Source organism: Aptenodytes forsteri, unplaced genomic scaffold, assembly GCF_000699145.1.
Source record: "Aptenodytes forsteri isolate BGI_AS27 unplaced genomic scaffold, ASM69914v1 Scaffold55, whole genome shotgun sequence".
In the NCBI taxonomy this organism is placed as follows: domain Eukaryota; kingdom Metazoa; phylum Chordata; class Aves; order Sphenisciformes; family Spheniscidae; genus Aptenodytes; species Aptenodytes forsteri.
The window spans coordinates 7,828,077-7,843,452 of NW_008796063.1; the positions used below are offsets into that span (position 1 = coordinate 7,828,077).

General features: G+C 38.8%; 1 protein-coding gene across 1 annotated transcript in view; it reads left to right on the forward strand.

Annotated features, from left to right (window-relative positions):
• The window catches only part of SDK1 (sidekick cell adhesion molecule 1), a 436,461-nt gene that overhangs the window by 264,177 nt on the left and 156,908 nt on the right, over window positions 1–15,376 (forward strand). The window contains exons 6-7 of the mRNA XM_019473996.1: window positions 6,749–6,860; window positions 7,835–8,025. Of these exons, the coding sequence (XP_019329541.1) occupies window positions 6,749–6,860; window positions 7,835–8,025 (303 nt within the window). The remainder of the gene's footprint in view (window positions 1–6,748; window positions 6,861–7,834; window positions 8,026–15,376) is intronic.

A 15,376-nucleotide genomic window follows, 5' to 3' on the forward strand; every position in this document is an offset into this window, starting at 1 on the left:
GGTATTTAAAAGACGTGTAGATGAGGCGCTTAGGGACATGGTTTAGTGGGCATGGTGGTGTTGGGTTGACGGTTGGACTCGATGATCTTAGAGGTCCTTTCCAACCTCAATGATTCTATGATTCTATGATTCTATGATTCTATGTGTGGCTTCCTCAACAATTGTTAACGAAATCTTTCATAATTGCTTCTCTTTGCCATGTCCCCCCTTGTACACTGGCTATTTAGTTTGCGATCTGCTTGCTGTATTTTGTTTGGGTATTATTCTATTATTCACCCCTTTTTGTTGTTGTTTGTTTGTTTACTTTACTTGCCGTGGAAATGAATCGTGTTTGATCTGATGTGGACAAAGCTTAGTCACATTGACAAGAATATTATATTGAGTTAATAAATATAACTGACCGAGATTATTCACTTGTTTTGCTTGTATTGTGTTTTGTAAACATTTTTTTATATCTGGTGTTTTATTTACATGTCATGATGTCTGATGTCTGGATTGAGAGGAGGACTGTATATATAAGAATTCACTTGCTGTGATTGATTCAAACAACTAGGCCGTTTTCACTACAAGTTTGATCCACAAAGCTAAGTTTTTATGTTGTTGCTTATTTACTCTTTCGAGGCTAGAGTGTAGTTTCTCAAAGATTCAATATCAGAAATTATGTTAATATATACATTTTGAGGAGTCTTAAGATATCCTCGGGTACTGAAAAGTCATAATTCTTCATACACCAACTCTGTGCCATTAGATTGCTAATTATTTTGTAAATACGTACTTTTGACTCAAAAAAACTCCATCTGGAGTTTTAATGTTATTCATCAAACTAAACAAATGTGACCAAGAATCCTCACAGGAAAGCGTCTGTTATTTTCCTTTACATCTAGAAATCTGAGCAGAGGCCCGTACAGTGCACGGCAACACCATGCATTTCCCTTTTCTTGAAAATTAATACAGTCCTTGCTGGAATAAAAGTGAAAAAATGAAATGGTAACTTTTATTATCTTAACACTCTATCATTGTATAACCAGTTAATAATCACTCTAATAAGTAGGGAACAACTAGACAAGCCATGTTTTAGGATAGAGTTTTATGATTGAGAAATATACTTTTTTTCATTATTTGCTCAATGCTTCTCTCTCGTGCCCGCAGGTGGTTGTCAGCATTTGCTAGTCTGTTGATCAGGCTCCAGTTCCTGTTGTGCATCTTGTACTGCAGAAGGGAAGGGAAGATAATCTATTATTGATCAGGATCCAATTCCTGTTGTGTATCTTGTACTGGAAAGGGAAAGGGGCATTAATCTGTTATGGGTTGATAAACCAAACCATCTGCAGGTTGTACCTGGAAAAAGTGAAATGTATTCCGTTAGACAGTTTGTATTTGTAAGGTCTCTTTTTTTTTTTTTTCCCCTCAAGCAATCATAAGTGCTGTGTGGTTCTCATTTCTCCTCTTTTCTCATATTCCATGTTACATAGGCAGAGGTTGCACATTCTTGATGCCATAATGTTGAACTATTTATATGTAATATTCTTGCTATTTGTATTAGACTCTTATCTCCTATTCTGCTTTTTGCTAATATAGGTATACATCATTTGGTAACATGAAGCTTTGCATGTATCCTGCACAGTAATTGTGAAAGCGTTTCTGCATACTGTGCAAGTCTGAAAGTCTGTAGGAAGGTTATGGTGAAGGTTTTCTAACCTTTTTCTCCCAGGTTAGCTTCTAAATGGTTTTGAAGTTCTGTTGAAGTATTCAGTTTCTCCATTAGCTTGAGGGTAGCGTACTGGTGATTTTTTCTGCAAAGTGTTTGTCTGCCTTCGACAAATTTTGTAATATGAAGAAGTGAATCTATTTTTGGATACTGATTCCTGTGGGATTCCTTCTTCACTGAAAACAGGATGCTGAGAAGTAATTGCAGTAGTAACTAAGACTAAGGGTAGGAATGACTAGCAGCCAACATCACATTGCAGGCTCTACCCCATACTAAGTAAATGAGGGTGATCTGAGTGATTATTTAGGCAATCCTCACTCCTCCTGCTCACGGTCACCTTGTTTGTATTAAGTGTTTTGAAAGGGTTGGGACCTATAAGCAATTTAATTGCTCAGCCTCAAAAATAAAACGTGCCATTTTTCTCAAGTCTGAACTCAAGCTATTACTTCTTTCAAGAGATAAACACTTTCTCTTACCTTTTATTAAGGCTGGTTTGCACTGTATCTCTCTGAGATTAATTTGAGCATCCATTGAAGTAATACTCTCTTAATATTCTGCACCACAAAGAAACATATAGGTAAACTTTGCATGCCATAATGTAAAATCTGGGAAAGGACCTGATGTTTCTATGTTTCTGAAGGGGAAATCACCTTTTGTATCTTCAGTCGTATGGCCTGAGTGAGATTTCTTCTCAGTTGGGAAAATGAAGCACCCAAGTGGCTTTGATAAAGTCTGTGATCTTTATAAACTGTAAATTACAGTATTTAAAATTCCCTGTACCTTACATGGTAATATACGTAGAGAGATAAAACCAGTCTTTTCAGAGATGATACGGCAGTCTACATAATTACTGTACTTAAATAATAGATTAAAAATTCTGCAGCTCATCAGTATTAAAAAATCAGTGTTACAGACCACTTGGGATGGGTTTCCTTCTTGGTCAGACAGGAGGAAAGAAGGGGGAAGTTCAGTGTGATCCAAGATCGGCGTTGTGCAGTCATGCGCAGCCACTGGTGATAAAAACGAATAGACCATGCAAGAGATGTTCACACTCTCTTTTCCTCTCTTCTCTCAATATATCTCTGCTTTGTGCAGAATTGCCAGATTCTTGAATGCCACAGTCTGGAGAGGAGTTCATGTTTAGAGGGAGAGAAAACCCCCAGATAGTCTCCTTTCCATTTTCTCTCTCTCTTCCCCCCCCGCCTCCCACTCCCAATTTTTCTATTTTTTTGGCTCTTTTTTTCCCCCTCTTTTTAAAAAAGTCTAATATGGCTAAATAATATTTGTGCCAATTTACCTTAATATTTTGGGTGGTAAATAGCAGCAGTTCACCAACTGCTTCATGAGCAGCTGGGGATGAGGACCACTGAAACAGCTGCAAGATAAGCTCCCTCCACTTGTGAGTCAGTGTCTTTGGTGTTATGGTAGTCAAGCTGCAAAGACTAGTTGGGGCTGGTCCTGAAGGCACTTCAGTTACTGGGCCCTAGTAGATACCGGTAATAATTAAGACAGTGTCTAATGAGAAGGTTTAGAAGCAAAGGGAAGATTGGAAATACTGTGAGTGCTGTGGCTAAAATAGGTACAATGTGAAAGAAAGCAGAGCGTGCTCTTTTTTGGAGAAAACTCTGGATTGGGACTCTTGCCTGTGGTAGTCCTTCTGTCCAGTCATCTATTAAGGACTAGAATCAGATTAAGAGCACATCCCTTCAGTGTTCTTCAAATGCTGTTCAGTCTTATCTCTGCAGCTTCCTACAAGTTCCCTGCAGACTTATTATGTCTAATAGTGAGGCATCCCTTGGCTACAGTTCTGGGGTCAGTGTTTTTCCCTAACGTTGCTTTGCTTTCTTAGCTGAGGCGAGGGGTTCAGAAAGCAGATAGAAAGGAAAGAAGATCTTTTCTTTCAGAAAAGATAGAATATGGGTGGGAATGGTGGTGCCCTATTAGCAAACTCATCTCACCATAACTGTGTTCTTGTATGCATTTGTATTGCTCTCCCATTTTAGTGTCTTTAACAAATATCTCCTTCAGAGAAACGGAAGCTCAATCATTAAAATAAAGGATATATGGGAAATTGAGTAGTTCTTAAATGATGTGAAACATCCATAGGGGAACAGGGGATGGCAGGGAGGGGAAATGGCCAGTGACAAGTGCAGAGAAGCTGCCTGAAGGAGGGGAGGCATAGGAGGAAGAGGTGATGAAAATCCAGAAGGAAACAGCAGAGACCTAGAAAATGGGGACAAGAAAAAGTCTGATAAAGTAAAAAAGGAACAGTGAAGAAGAGAAAAAAAAAAATTCAATTGTTTTCTATGAAGGATTTTCAAAGAAAATATCTGTTTACTAACAATGACATTCTTCCTTGTACTTTAGTGTGGCACCAGTCAAGTAAAATCATGTCAAGTGTAGTGCATTAGGAGGTAGGAGAGGGATGGAGTGGCTTTATTGACAGGTAGGATAAGAAACTTGGAAAGTCTGGGTGGTTTTTCATTATCTGATTGTTTGAAATAGCTCTCTACCTTCTACAGCCTGACTGAAGTCTGATTTGCTGTGTCACATCATCAAAACAAAATCACAGTGTTACTCCTTACCTAGCTTAGGAGCCTGGCTACTCAGATATTCCAACCTGTGGATTTCTTACAAAAGGATGAGTTCTGAAAGGATGGGGCGGACACGCAGATCCCATGTTACAGCCCTACTGAGATTTTTTACTCTAAAGTAAAACCAAATTCCTCCTTTGATATTTTGATTAGCCATGAAACAAAGCTGCAAACTACCTCCTGCAAAAGGAACCATGGGAATGTCCCTGTTAGGTTTTATTTGGCAGGATTGGGGCCAGAGTGAATTATGGCAGGTGGTTTCTTTGTACTGCAAAGGGAACCTTAAACTGTCTTTGAATATGAAATAGGAATATGCATGCTGTCTATGTACTGTTTAGATAATACTTTGAAATGTTGTTGTTTTCTGTATATGCTTGTTACATCTGCAGCTGACCTTTGTAGGTATATTACTTAGAATGCAAGCGCTAACCATTTTGATGAGCCCTCTGTATCACGTCGGTATTAGCTCAACATCTTTATCAAGAGCCTGCTTTTAATAGATTTGTTTCAGGGATGGTACAAAATGAAAATAAGCACATACTTTGTTTAGATTCTTGTTACCATCGGAAAGAAAGTCGAAGAAATCTTACGTTTTCCTGGTTGCAGGCGGAGTAACGTGCACTTTTATTTCCCATGCTTATCTGCTCACTGCACAAAGAGCCGCTCGCACATGGTGAACTCCTAGAGGTTACAACAAAGCTGGCTTCTCTTCGGCTGGTTTTAGTGGGGTTGAGCCCTTCTTCAGGGAAGCTGATAAGTCAAACAAGTGGTTTTCCTCTTTTCCAGATGGAGATAAGAAATGATTACTGCCAAATTAGTAACTTGTTTGTTGATCTTCTAGCATTTACTGTCGTAAACCTTCATCTTGCGCAGAAGTAGTGGTGAACAGTAATGCTGAAGTTATTTCTTCTCCTCAGTAACAAGTTACTAATCTACCGCTTGTTTCCTATTTTTTCAATTACTCTTTGGAAAATTCCTGCCATGAATACCTATAAGACCACCATGGAAATAATCTTAGAAAATAGATTTGCTACCTGATAGGATCATATTTCCAGGAATGTTGTTGAGCAGAAGTAAAAACTACTAAAAGCTTGTTTTTTGAGATCCCATGCGAATTGCATATAGATGCTGTGTCAGGTCAACAGAGCATATTTACGAGAAGAAATAAATATGTGCTTACCACTTCCTTAAGTACTATTCTTGGATGCTTGAATTTATTCAGATGTGTGGGTGGTATTCTTAAAATTTCGAAATTATATTACATGCTTTCATCTCCCACAGTACGCTATTTGCTACCAATTACAAAAACATCAAAAGGTAAAAATTTTGTCATTCAGTAATTCAGAAATCTGCTAATCTTGTGAACTTTCTGAGCCCCATTACCAAAACCTTTGTCTATCCAACAAGTGAAATCGAATGTCAAATGGCTTTTGGCATGCTTGGTAGGAGATAAGCAAAGAACCTTCTATACATTTTCTATTCTTTAGGGAATTATCTTAAACATCAGGGTTCATACCTTGCACTTGCCAGTTTCCCGTTCTGCTTAATGGGCATGGGCTAGCCTCCTTTGCAGAAACATTTGATGAACGGGCTTGCTTTTTTCCATCAGTTTAGTTTTATTTTCATTACTTTTCCCTATAATTCGTTTATTGGATTCTGTATCTTTAGAGAATTTTATTACTCTGTTATTCAAGCTGAAAAATAGCTAATTTTTCTTTCCCAAATGAGTTGCTTGAAGCAAAGTACCTATGAATACATGGGTATTTTAATTCACTTACTAAATGTATACAGAGAAAATTTACAAGCAGCCTTTTTACCATTTTTTAAGTGTCTGCTGACTGTTGCATAAGCTAAATTATTTACAGTATGATGCCTCACAAAAGAGTAGCAGATTTGGGTTATTTACTTTCCTGATAAGAAAAAGGGATTGAAGTTGCTGTGATATGCTGCTTTGTTAATTTTATATTTGTTCCCCAGTGTGTAAAATCTTTTTAAAGAACTAACATGAGTATTGGCAGACTCTTTTGAAATGGTATGGAAGTGGTAAGATTAAACAAAACATGAAAAGGTTTTAAAATTATAAGTCAGCAAGTGTTTGATAAAAATAAAAGTGCTCAACAATAGAAAACCTTTAGGATGCTTAATTTATTTGCTCTCTCTTTGAGAATGGCCCCTGCACTCCATCTGGGAGTAGTTCTTGCGAGTTACGTGCTTTGAATGATACCAAGCTGGGTATATTGAAACAGTGTTTGTACAGTATAATGAAAGCCATCGAGAATGGTCATGCTGAAGATCTCCCCTTAATGAGGAGATTAAAATCCATGGTGAGGTTGAGGAGTGAAATTTGCAGCTGTGTCGCTTGACGAGATCCTTTGCCTGGAACGTGTCAGTCCTTGCTGTTTGCAGGTGTACAGAGTCTTCACAAGGTTTCTTGCTGCCCGTGCAGGTGCCACAGACCCGTCTGACACCGTGGCTCCCGTCATTGTAATCCCTCCACAGAATACAAGCATTGTAGCAGGGAAAAGTGAAATCACGCTGGAGTGTGTGGCCAATGCAAGGTATTGTAAAAGCAGCGGGGTTATAAGGAACAAATTTTAATGCACTGTCCTTTACTGAGAAGGACATAGGAAGTTATTTTCCATTTTTCTTATTATTTTAATGATTGAAGCAGAATGCAGCATGTAGCTTGCTCTTCAAAGTAACCTTACGAATAATCTTGTTTGTCCAACATTACTGAATTAAACATATTGATTTTTCTGGCCAAATAATGATATAGGCAGAGTCACTTTCCCCCCTGTTACTCACACGGTAAGGAAAAGCAGCATGGTGGTGTTCAATCAGCAGACATTATCTTAAGGAAAAAGTTATGTTAAGGGTTAATAATATTTCAGCTGTATTGCCTATTGACATGAAAGGTGATATTGTTGAACAGTCTGTGCTTTCTAGTAAATAAATTAGCGAGGATCTCCTATGAAGTAATTTATTACAGATGCTCTCATTTTACAGTGATTATTGCTCAACTGTTCATAATGCACCATAATATAGAGTTCACAGCATTCCTCCTATGTTTCCATCTAGTTGGCCTTGAATAGCATTGAATTCCAGTGGAAATGAATAGTTGAGGTCCTTAGATGGTAAGAAGACCAACTGATTCGCTTTCCCCCCTGAGGGCAGAGTTGTTCTCGATATGGTTAATATTGTTTTGATAATTGAGTTATAATGAAAGCACTTCCCGTGCAGCTGATTCCCATAGCGGTATTTACTCCTTTTGCTTAGAGAAATCAAATTATTAGTGCTAAAGTTCTATTGCTGTATCAATTAGCTGTACTTGCATAATGCCACTTGAGTAGTCTGTAGTCTTGATATGTAGAAGTTATATATGCATTTACTTCTTGATAGCGAATGTCAGGGATAGAGGAAACTTACGGAAGTTTTATAATCTGTATATAACTGCAGACAAGACTGTTCTGTAATATATATATTTTATTGTTGTATTCTTGTGTGTGGTTTTTTTTTTTTTAAACCTCGGCAGACCTCTTGAGAGACTAAGCATGACCTGGAAGAGAAATGGAGTAAAAATAACCAGTGGCATTAGCAGTTTTGGGAGACGACTCACTATCACCAACCCAACCTCTGCTGATGTGGGGATGTACTTCTGTGAAGCAAAATTGAGAGACAGCACAGAGGAACCAGCAAGAGCGAAAGCCTTCCTTTCTATAATGGGTAATTCTCAAGGCAATGTGTTTTTTAGTAAAACAGGCTCTGGACTGAGGTATAATAGGAAATAAAATTGATATTTTAATATTTCATTGACCTTACATTTGAACCTTTCTTTGGAGAACGGAACAAAGGAGGTGAAAGAGGGTTATCTTCCACATTAATTCAGCTGTTCTTCCCCATGAATATAAATTCATCAAAAAGTTTGTGGTGTTTTTTTTTTTAACACTGATGTGATTCTGAATCCCTTGTGAAACTATACGTTTAATCAGAAGTTGGGGAAATATAGTAGTAAAATCGTTATTGGGCAGCTTCCACATCTTGGCTCTTAGATGCAATAAATCCTGATTAACTCCCAGCTTACTTACATCTAGTTTTAATATGTCAAGTGCCTGTATTTCCGAAAGAAGCCTTTTAGGAGCACTTCTGTGCGTTGCCTGTTGCAAGTGCCAGTCAGGGGGCCAAGGACGTTCCTGAGCATAGAGGCAGGCGATATCATTACTGAGGTAACAAAAGGGAGAAGGAAATACCGTTAAAATTGGTGTTACGTGCTAGACCTTTGACTCCAAGGGAAACTTGGGACTTAATATTTTTAAAGGGACATTAGTGCCCTTTCACTGCCTGTTTCCACCACCACCTCTGTGTTGGAGTTTTGCTGTAGCAAGGAGGTTGTCATTTGGAAATGGTAGTTACAGTGCATGTCATGTCCTGATATAATAAAGCAAATTAGCACTCTGCACACAGTATAGAGTTTTTAGGACTTTTAGAATAAAAGAGATGTTTTAGAACAGATACATTTAGATGTTTTAAGCCAGAGCTGATTGTGTAAAGTCTAGCTTTTATGTAATAGTCCCAGTAATAACTGTGCAAGTGTCCTGGAGAGGTTATTGCTCTGGCAATGATACAAGTTTCAGTGTTGATCAGAAATCATGCACATGCATTTCTGTAGTGTGTTGCAGTGGGAATTCAGCACACAATTCTCTACACTCTTCTAGCCTTCTGAAAATACAATTTTAAAGACTGCTGTATGGTCTGTATTCTACTAAAGCAATTTATAGTAGTTCATGCTAGATAAGAAAACAGCTCTTCTCTCTACAAAGCCCTGTTCCAGGTTCATTTGTAGCACTGTGTGTCTGTTATATTTATTACTTACTGGATGAAGTTTGGTTCCAGTCTTTTTCTTTGTACTCTGTTTCTTAGAATTATTATCTTGCGGCTTCCCTTCCCTTTAAGGAGCAGAGACGGATTTCACTTATTTATGGTTTTTGTTTAAACTCTCCCTTATTCATAAGATTTTATGGTAACTAGCTTCACTTTGCTGCTTTGCTGTCAGATCCAGCCTAATGCAATACTTAAGGCAGCCCCTCAGTTAATGTAAAAGATTCTTAAATACAGTTACAATAAAACTGAGAAACAGTCATTGGGGAATCATATTAAACTAGCAGTGCTGCCTTTCTTTAGTAGCTTATCTGCTCTCTGATTTTTTAAATGTTTTATTTATTTCTTACCCAGTTTTAGGGGGCTGTCAGGGAATGAAGTTATGAAAAGGCCTGTAGATAAGAACAAGCAGATGAAAGAAAGCAGAAACAAATTGGTTACCAATTACTTTTATTTCCTTCTGATGGAACAAGACACTTCAGTTGCAGGTGTTTACTCAATGTGTCAGCAAAGCCTGATAGATTTCTTTATTTATGAGTTTCTTGAGCTGCAGGATGGATCTCTAATTCTAAACAGAAAGCCAAATCAAAGGATTAGTAGTTAATGCATAACTTATATTCAGCCTTACAGTTCTTGGATGGTTCTGGCCATCGTTTAATTAGTCAAGGGACAGGTTCTAGAGGAAAGTGCAGACAAGATTGAAACCTAAGGGTTTTTGCAGTGTATCCCTCATAGCCTACTGGAGTAGTACTTACAGAAAATCAAGTATGCTTGTCCATTTGCATGTATAAAATATTTGTAGTGTGTACATGTTGATAGTGACCTGATAATGAGCTGTGCTTCTTGGGAGAATAACACAGTGTGGACTTAATAAGGAGTCTTGACAAACAGAAAAAGGAAATTGTGTTAATAGAAGAGGTTGGTTTTCAAAATGATTGGGATAAATCAAATACAGACCCTCAATAGTATGGTAATGAGAGCTTTTGTGGATTAATAGAAAAAATATCTTGCTATTAACTGGTAGAATAGGAGTAGCGATAAAAAGATGTATCGAAGATATCACAAATACTGAGTTGATCGAAGCTTTTTTACAAATATATCAGTCCTTGCCTTTCCCAGCTAAGAGAAGTCACATAACCTGAGTGGGGGCTCAGATGGTGACAAGAGCTTTATTAGAAGGCAGTAAACTTCGTACAAAGGCATGTGCTCAGTTCAAATTATTATTTGTGATGTACAATGTTATCTCTGAATTTTTTCTGAATATTTCTGAGAGTACATCTGAGATTGTAAATTAAAATCACAGTAATATTTGAAAAATCTGAATCTCTAATATAATAAAGTAGTACTGCATGAGCAAGAAGAAAATCCTGTAGTCTTGTGCTGCATTGCAATTTTCTTCTCAATGTGGCAAAGAGCTTTCTGACATCTTCATATTGTTCCAGCAAAGATAAACTGAGGTGGTTCCAAACCCTGGTTTTATTAGCTGCAGTTGTTATAAATTTTTAAAGGGTAGCATGTTCCTCAGTTGGCAGAGCAACAGTTTGGGAAAGATTTGTTGCAGATTAGATAAGAGCACATTTGTTTTATCACTAACAGTTTGAAGATTAAGTAATTTAAGGAGTCTTCTCGTGAGCAAACCAATTTGAACACTGAGCTAATCTTAAATTCTTCTGCTCCAGTTCTGCAAGTTCCGTTAGCGACAAATTGCAACAGTCATTTTTTAAGTGATTGTTCTATGGGAAATTATGAATTTTAGGAGCTTAAGAAAATGAGGAATGAAACTCTTCCACTACATGAAATCCATACTGGTCTTTAAATCAGATGCAGTCAGAAAGTAAAATCTGAACAAACTGAGGAGAAAAACAATTAGAAAGAATGGCCTGGTACGATGAGGTGTTGAAGCCCTGTTGGCCTGGCCAAAGGAATAGGATGGAATAAAGCAGGATCACAGTAGAGGGCTTCCCTTCTTTTCGGAGCAGTTTTGTGCCCAGAACAACTGCATTAATAGACATATTATTCTCATCTTGGTGTTTCCTAGAGAGAATTTTTACCTCCCAGCTAGATAGATTTCTTTCTGAAAATAGGACGATAGGGGAGTGTGGTAGGTCTGTCTCTCTCTTAAAGGCTACCCTGGTTCGTTCCCATCAGGTATGGATACAAGGATCGTGGGATTCAGGAACACATCAGAAAAATTCTAATGTTAATATGGAGGGCCCACCTGGCTAGGCTCTGAGGTGAACTATAGGGCTATTCCTCCTTCACTGTACTTATCCAGGAGCAAGGGTGGAGATGCAGAAGGGCCACCTTTGTGCATTGCCGTTGTTCATGAATTTGCATTGAATGTATATACAACTGCCAGAACAGAAGTTATTTTCCTCTGCAGCTAGCTACCTCGATACCTTGTGCTCCGATCTCTGGAAACAATAGCTCTTGTGGCTCTAGCTTAGACACTTTGAAACACTACAAATGATGTCTTGAAAGCAGAGGAAAGAATTGTTCCATGATAATTGCATTCATGTATTGTGCTTAAGAAACAGACCATGATGACTGTGTTCGTGTACTGTGCATAAGAAAAGAATAAGAGTTTTCAGGAAAACTATAATATAAAATGTCTTTGGACTTACCTGAACTTCAGTTTGGGCTCAAAGCAGAGAAATGTTGGCAATCTTTCATTTGGCAAGCCTCTGAGGTTCTTGAGATGGACGCAGACATGTTGCCTTGGCCTCAAATGCGCACAGGACCTATACCACAGTGAAGTAATGGGACTTCTGGGGAGTCTAGTTGTGTCTCTGACATTCAGGAGAAGTTCTACCTTCTTTCAGTTCTGCAAACAGGAGATGTGTTCCCTGTGCTGCTCTAAGGTTTTAGAACACACAGACTGCAGCTTGCAGGAAGGGTAGCAGCAAGAAACTTAAGAGTACCTTTTCATCTCTTTCTGTTTTAACCTGATATTCATGCAAAGAAAAATCCTGTTTCAAGGAACCTGTTATACCTGCATACACAATGTGGCTTCTCTCAGCATGGTCAGTCTGATCTGCTGTCTGGAGTTACGGACTTTGTACCTACAAGGGGCTCTCAAGTTTCCAGTTCCCCTTTCTCTACAGGATATTCACCAAATAAATTAGTTTATGGCAATGCTAGAGAAAGGCTTCCATGTTTAAGGCTCAATTTTCCTCTTAAATATGCAGGCCTGAATTTCTGAGTGATGCAGGAATTTCAGCTTTGGAGGAGCCCTTGGGGCTTTCTCTGTTCTTTCTGACTTTCATGTACGTATCTAGGATTAGGTCACACATCTCCAATGCAGCTTGAAGGGTATGTAATGGATGCTGACTGCTATCTTTTGAATGTTAAAATCAGTGACCATGGAACTCTGTGTGTGGGAAGTTAAAACAGTATCAAATTTCGCAGGCTCCCAAGGGCTTTGCAGAGAGGCTATCTTTTCAATGATGTCTGTAGTGCAAAAAAACCCTGAAACCCTCAACAACTATTAAAAGCGTGCATTTATATTCAAATATTCTTTTTCCCCTTTGCTTGTTCTTGACCTTTTAGTTAAGATCAGTCAAACACCAATACAATATCTGAACAATACAGTATCTGTTTCTTTCAGTGTAATATGAGATGTGACCCCTCTCACTGCATGGCATGCTGCACTGCCAGCAGGGTGAACTCGGTGTAATGGGGCCTTTCCTATTCTAACTGTTGTGATTCTATAATTTAAAAAAAAAAAATTAATGTTTGACCTGATACCAACAGACTACTGTCATTTCTAGAAATCGCTGTGTCTGGGGGCTTGTGTCTGGCATATTGTATAGTTTGGAAGACATTGTAATTTCACCAAACATATTAAATTTCTACACATGATTATTGCCCACAACAATAAATGTTCAAATTCATATCGCGTGATTCAAACCAAGCCTTATAAATATGCGGTAGAGTCATATATACAGACAGCCGGAATGCCCCTTCAGAATGCTATCTGACCCCTATTAATATTACTGCATTTTTATGGCCTTTTTCTGATAGTTATTCACCAGGTAGAGTATAGCACCCAAACTGAGATGACCTGAATTTTTCACTTGCAATTTATGCTGGGTCTACAGGCCCTCAGGCACACACCTGATGTGCAGATGATACATCTGACTCATCTGAAAAGTGAGGAGCATAGATTTCAGTTGGCTAGCACCTGTAACTAGAGCTATTTCTTCCACAGCCTGAGTTCTGTTGAAGCCATAGACCCTCACTGCAAAGGACCTTTTGAGCATCCATGTTGCTAGCATAAGACACGTGCATGTGGAAAGGCAGCACAGCTTGCATGGAAATCACTGTTTCATTTCCCTCAAAGTCCCAGGAGTATACCTGCACCAATACCGCTGTGATTCTCTCATACCTTAAATCACCAAGACTAATTTGCCATGTATATTAGACTTGGGATGCCACAGCACTGTTGTCCACATGGTATTCTAGATCTTCCAGAATTCCCTTATGAATTAGCCTTGTCTTCCCACCCAGGCTTGTCTCTGTCTCCAGGCAGCAGAAGCAGGTAGGTAATCAGTAAATTGTAGAGTTGCTTCTGGAAGGTTTTCTGTATCTGTGCTTGTCACGCAAGAATAAGATCCGACTCCTCTACGGGCAGTTGTTGCCTCAGCCTCTCGACCCCTCTGTGTCAATTGTAGCATTTGGCAGGCTTCCAGCTGCTGGAATGGCTGTGAGAATTGAGTTCAGCAGGCTTTAGTGTAAGGGAAAAGGTGGGTCTGGGCTTGATGAAAACTGGAAATCGTATCTGTTGGCACACCTACACCCTGAAAGTCCTCTGGGAGTTGTCTGTGGCCTTTAGATTGCATCTTTCTGCTGCTCCTGCTCTTTTTCTCTCGTCTGCTTCCGTTTCTCCCTGCTTCTTTCAAAAAAAGCTGATGTGAATCTTCCTTTTATAACATCACATCCCATTTGCTAAGTGACAGTTGTCACTGACTTCAGGTTCCTTGTCAGGTAATTCATTGCTTGATACCTGCTCACTTAAGCATTTCTTAATGTAATAAATTTCTTCGAGGGTGGCATAACAGCCTGTATGGGATTTAAAGGAAGGAGCACAGATTGTAGGATAGGATTTTGGGAGAGGCACTGGGAAAGCAGACTGTATAAATATGCCGAGTATAACCGCAGAAACTGTGTGCAAGAGCAGCACATAAGCAGTAGTCATGGAACCACTAGCATGGTCACATGAAGTGCTTTGGAGCTGGACTGCAGGCCCAGGTTGAAGATAAATCTGCAAGTTTATCACTGGTGTGTGAATATGTTGCTGATCTAGGAGAAGGTTTGAGAGCTGGTAGCTGAAGGTTGCCAAATTTAGAAATTGGCCCATTAAGGTCTGAGTGCCTTATAAAGGGGAGTGTGGAAGATGTGCAGTCAGGAACTCCCTAAAAGGAGAAAAATACACTTGAACCTCACTGAGACACCCACAGAAGCAGCCCAAAGTTAGAAGTGAATGTCTGGATGTGGGGCTATGTGTCTGGATGCTGTCTTGCTCCTGTGCTGCTTTGGCTGCGTTTCCCCGTTGTCTCCCCTCACAATCAAATGAAATTGCCATAGAACGAAAGATGCAAATTTTAGTTTGAGAGATGGACAGATGGGTGCTTACTTGTGTGTCCACAGACAGATACATAAGTAAGTAAGGACACTAGGCTAAAAGTTTGGAAATTAAAAAGATAAAATTCTGGAAAGTGGAGCGCAAGGAAAACATCAGGCAAGGCTTGGAGGATGGCGTGAGAAGCAAAAGCTTACTCAGAATTAAACATGGACTTAGATGAATTGCAGAGGACTCAGCAACTTAGTTGATCAAACATGTCAAACTGTGTGCCATCAGTGAATTTCAATTAAATGTTCAGCTTTTCAATTTGTTGTTTAGATTAACGCATGAGATCATATGCAATAAATCACAACTTATTATGCATGTTTATTAATAGCTTTATATTTAGGCAGAGAGGATCAATAATGTTAACACATGTATATTATTAGAATGTAATAAATCAGGTAGCTTGTTTTATTGGTTTTGCTGGGTAAATGAGTAGTCCAGGCTCTTTTGCAACCTCACCTCCTCTGCACAGGGTTTTGAGGACTAATATTGATTGACTTTATTTGGAATGAATACAGAATTGTAATATCCATTGGTGCTCAAATGAGACCCCAGTTCTGTACACTCAAA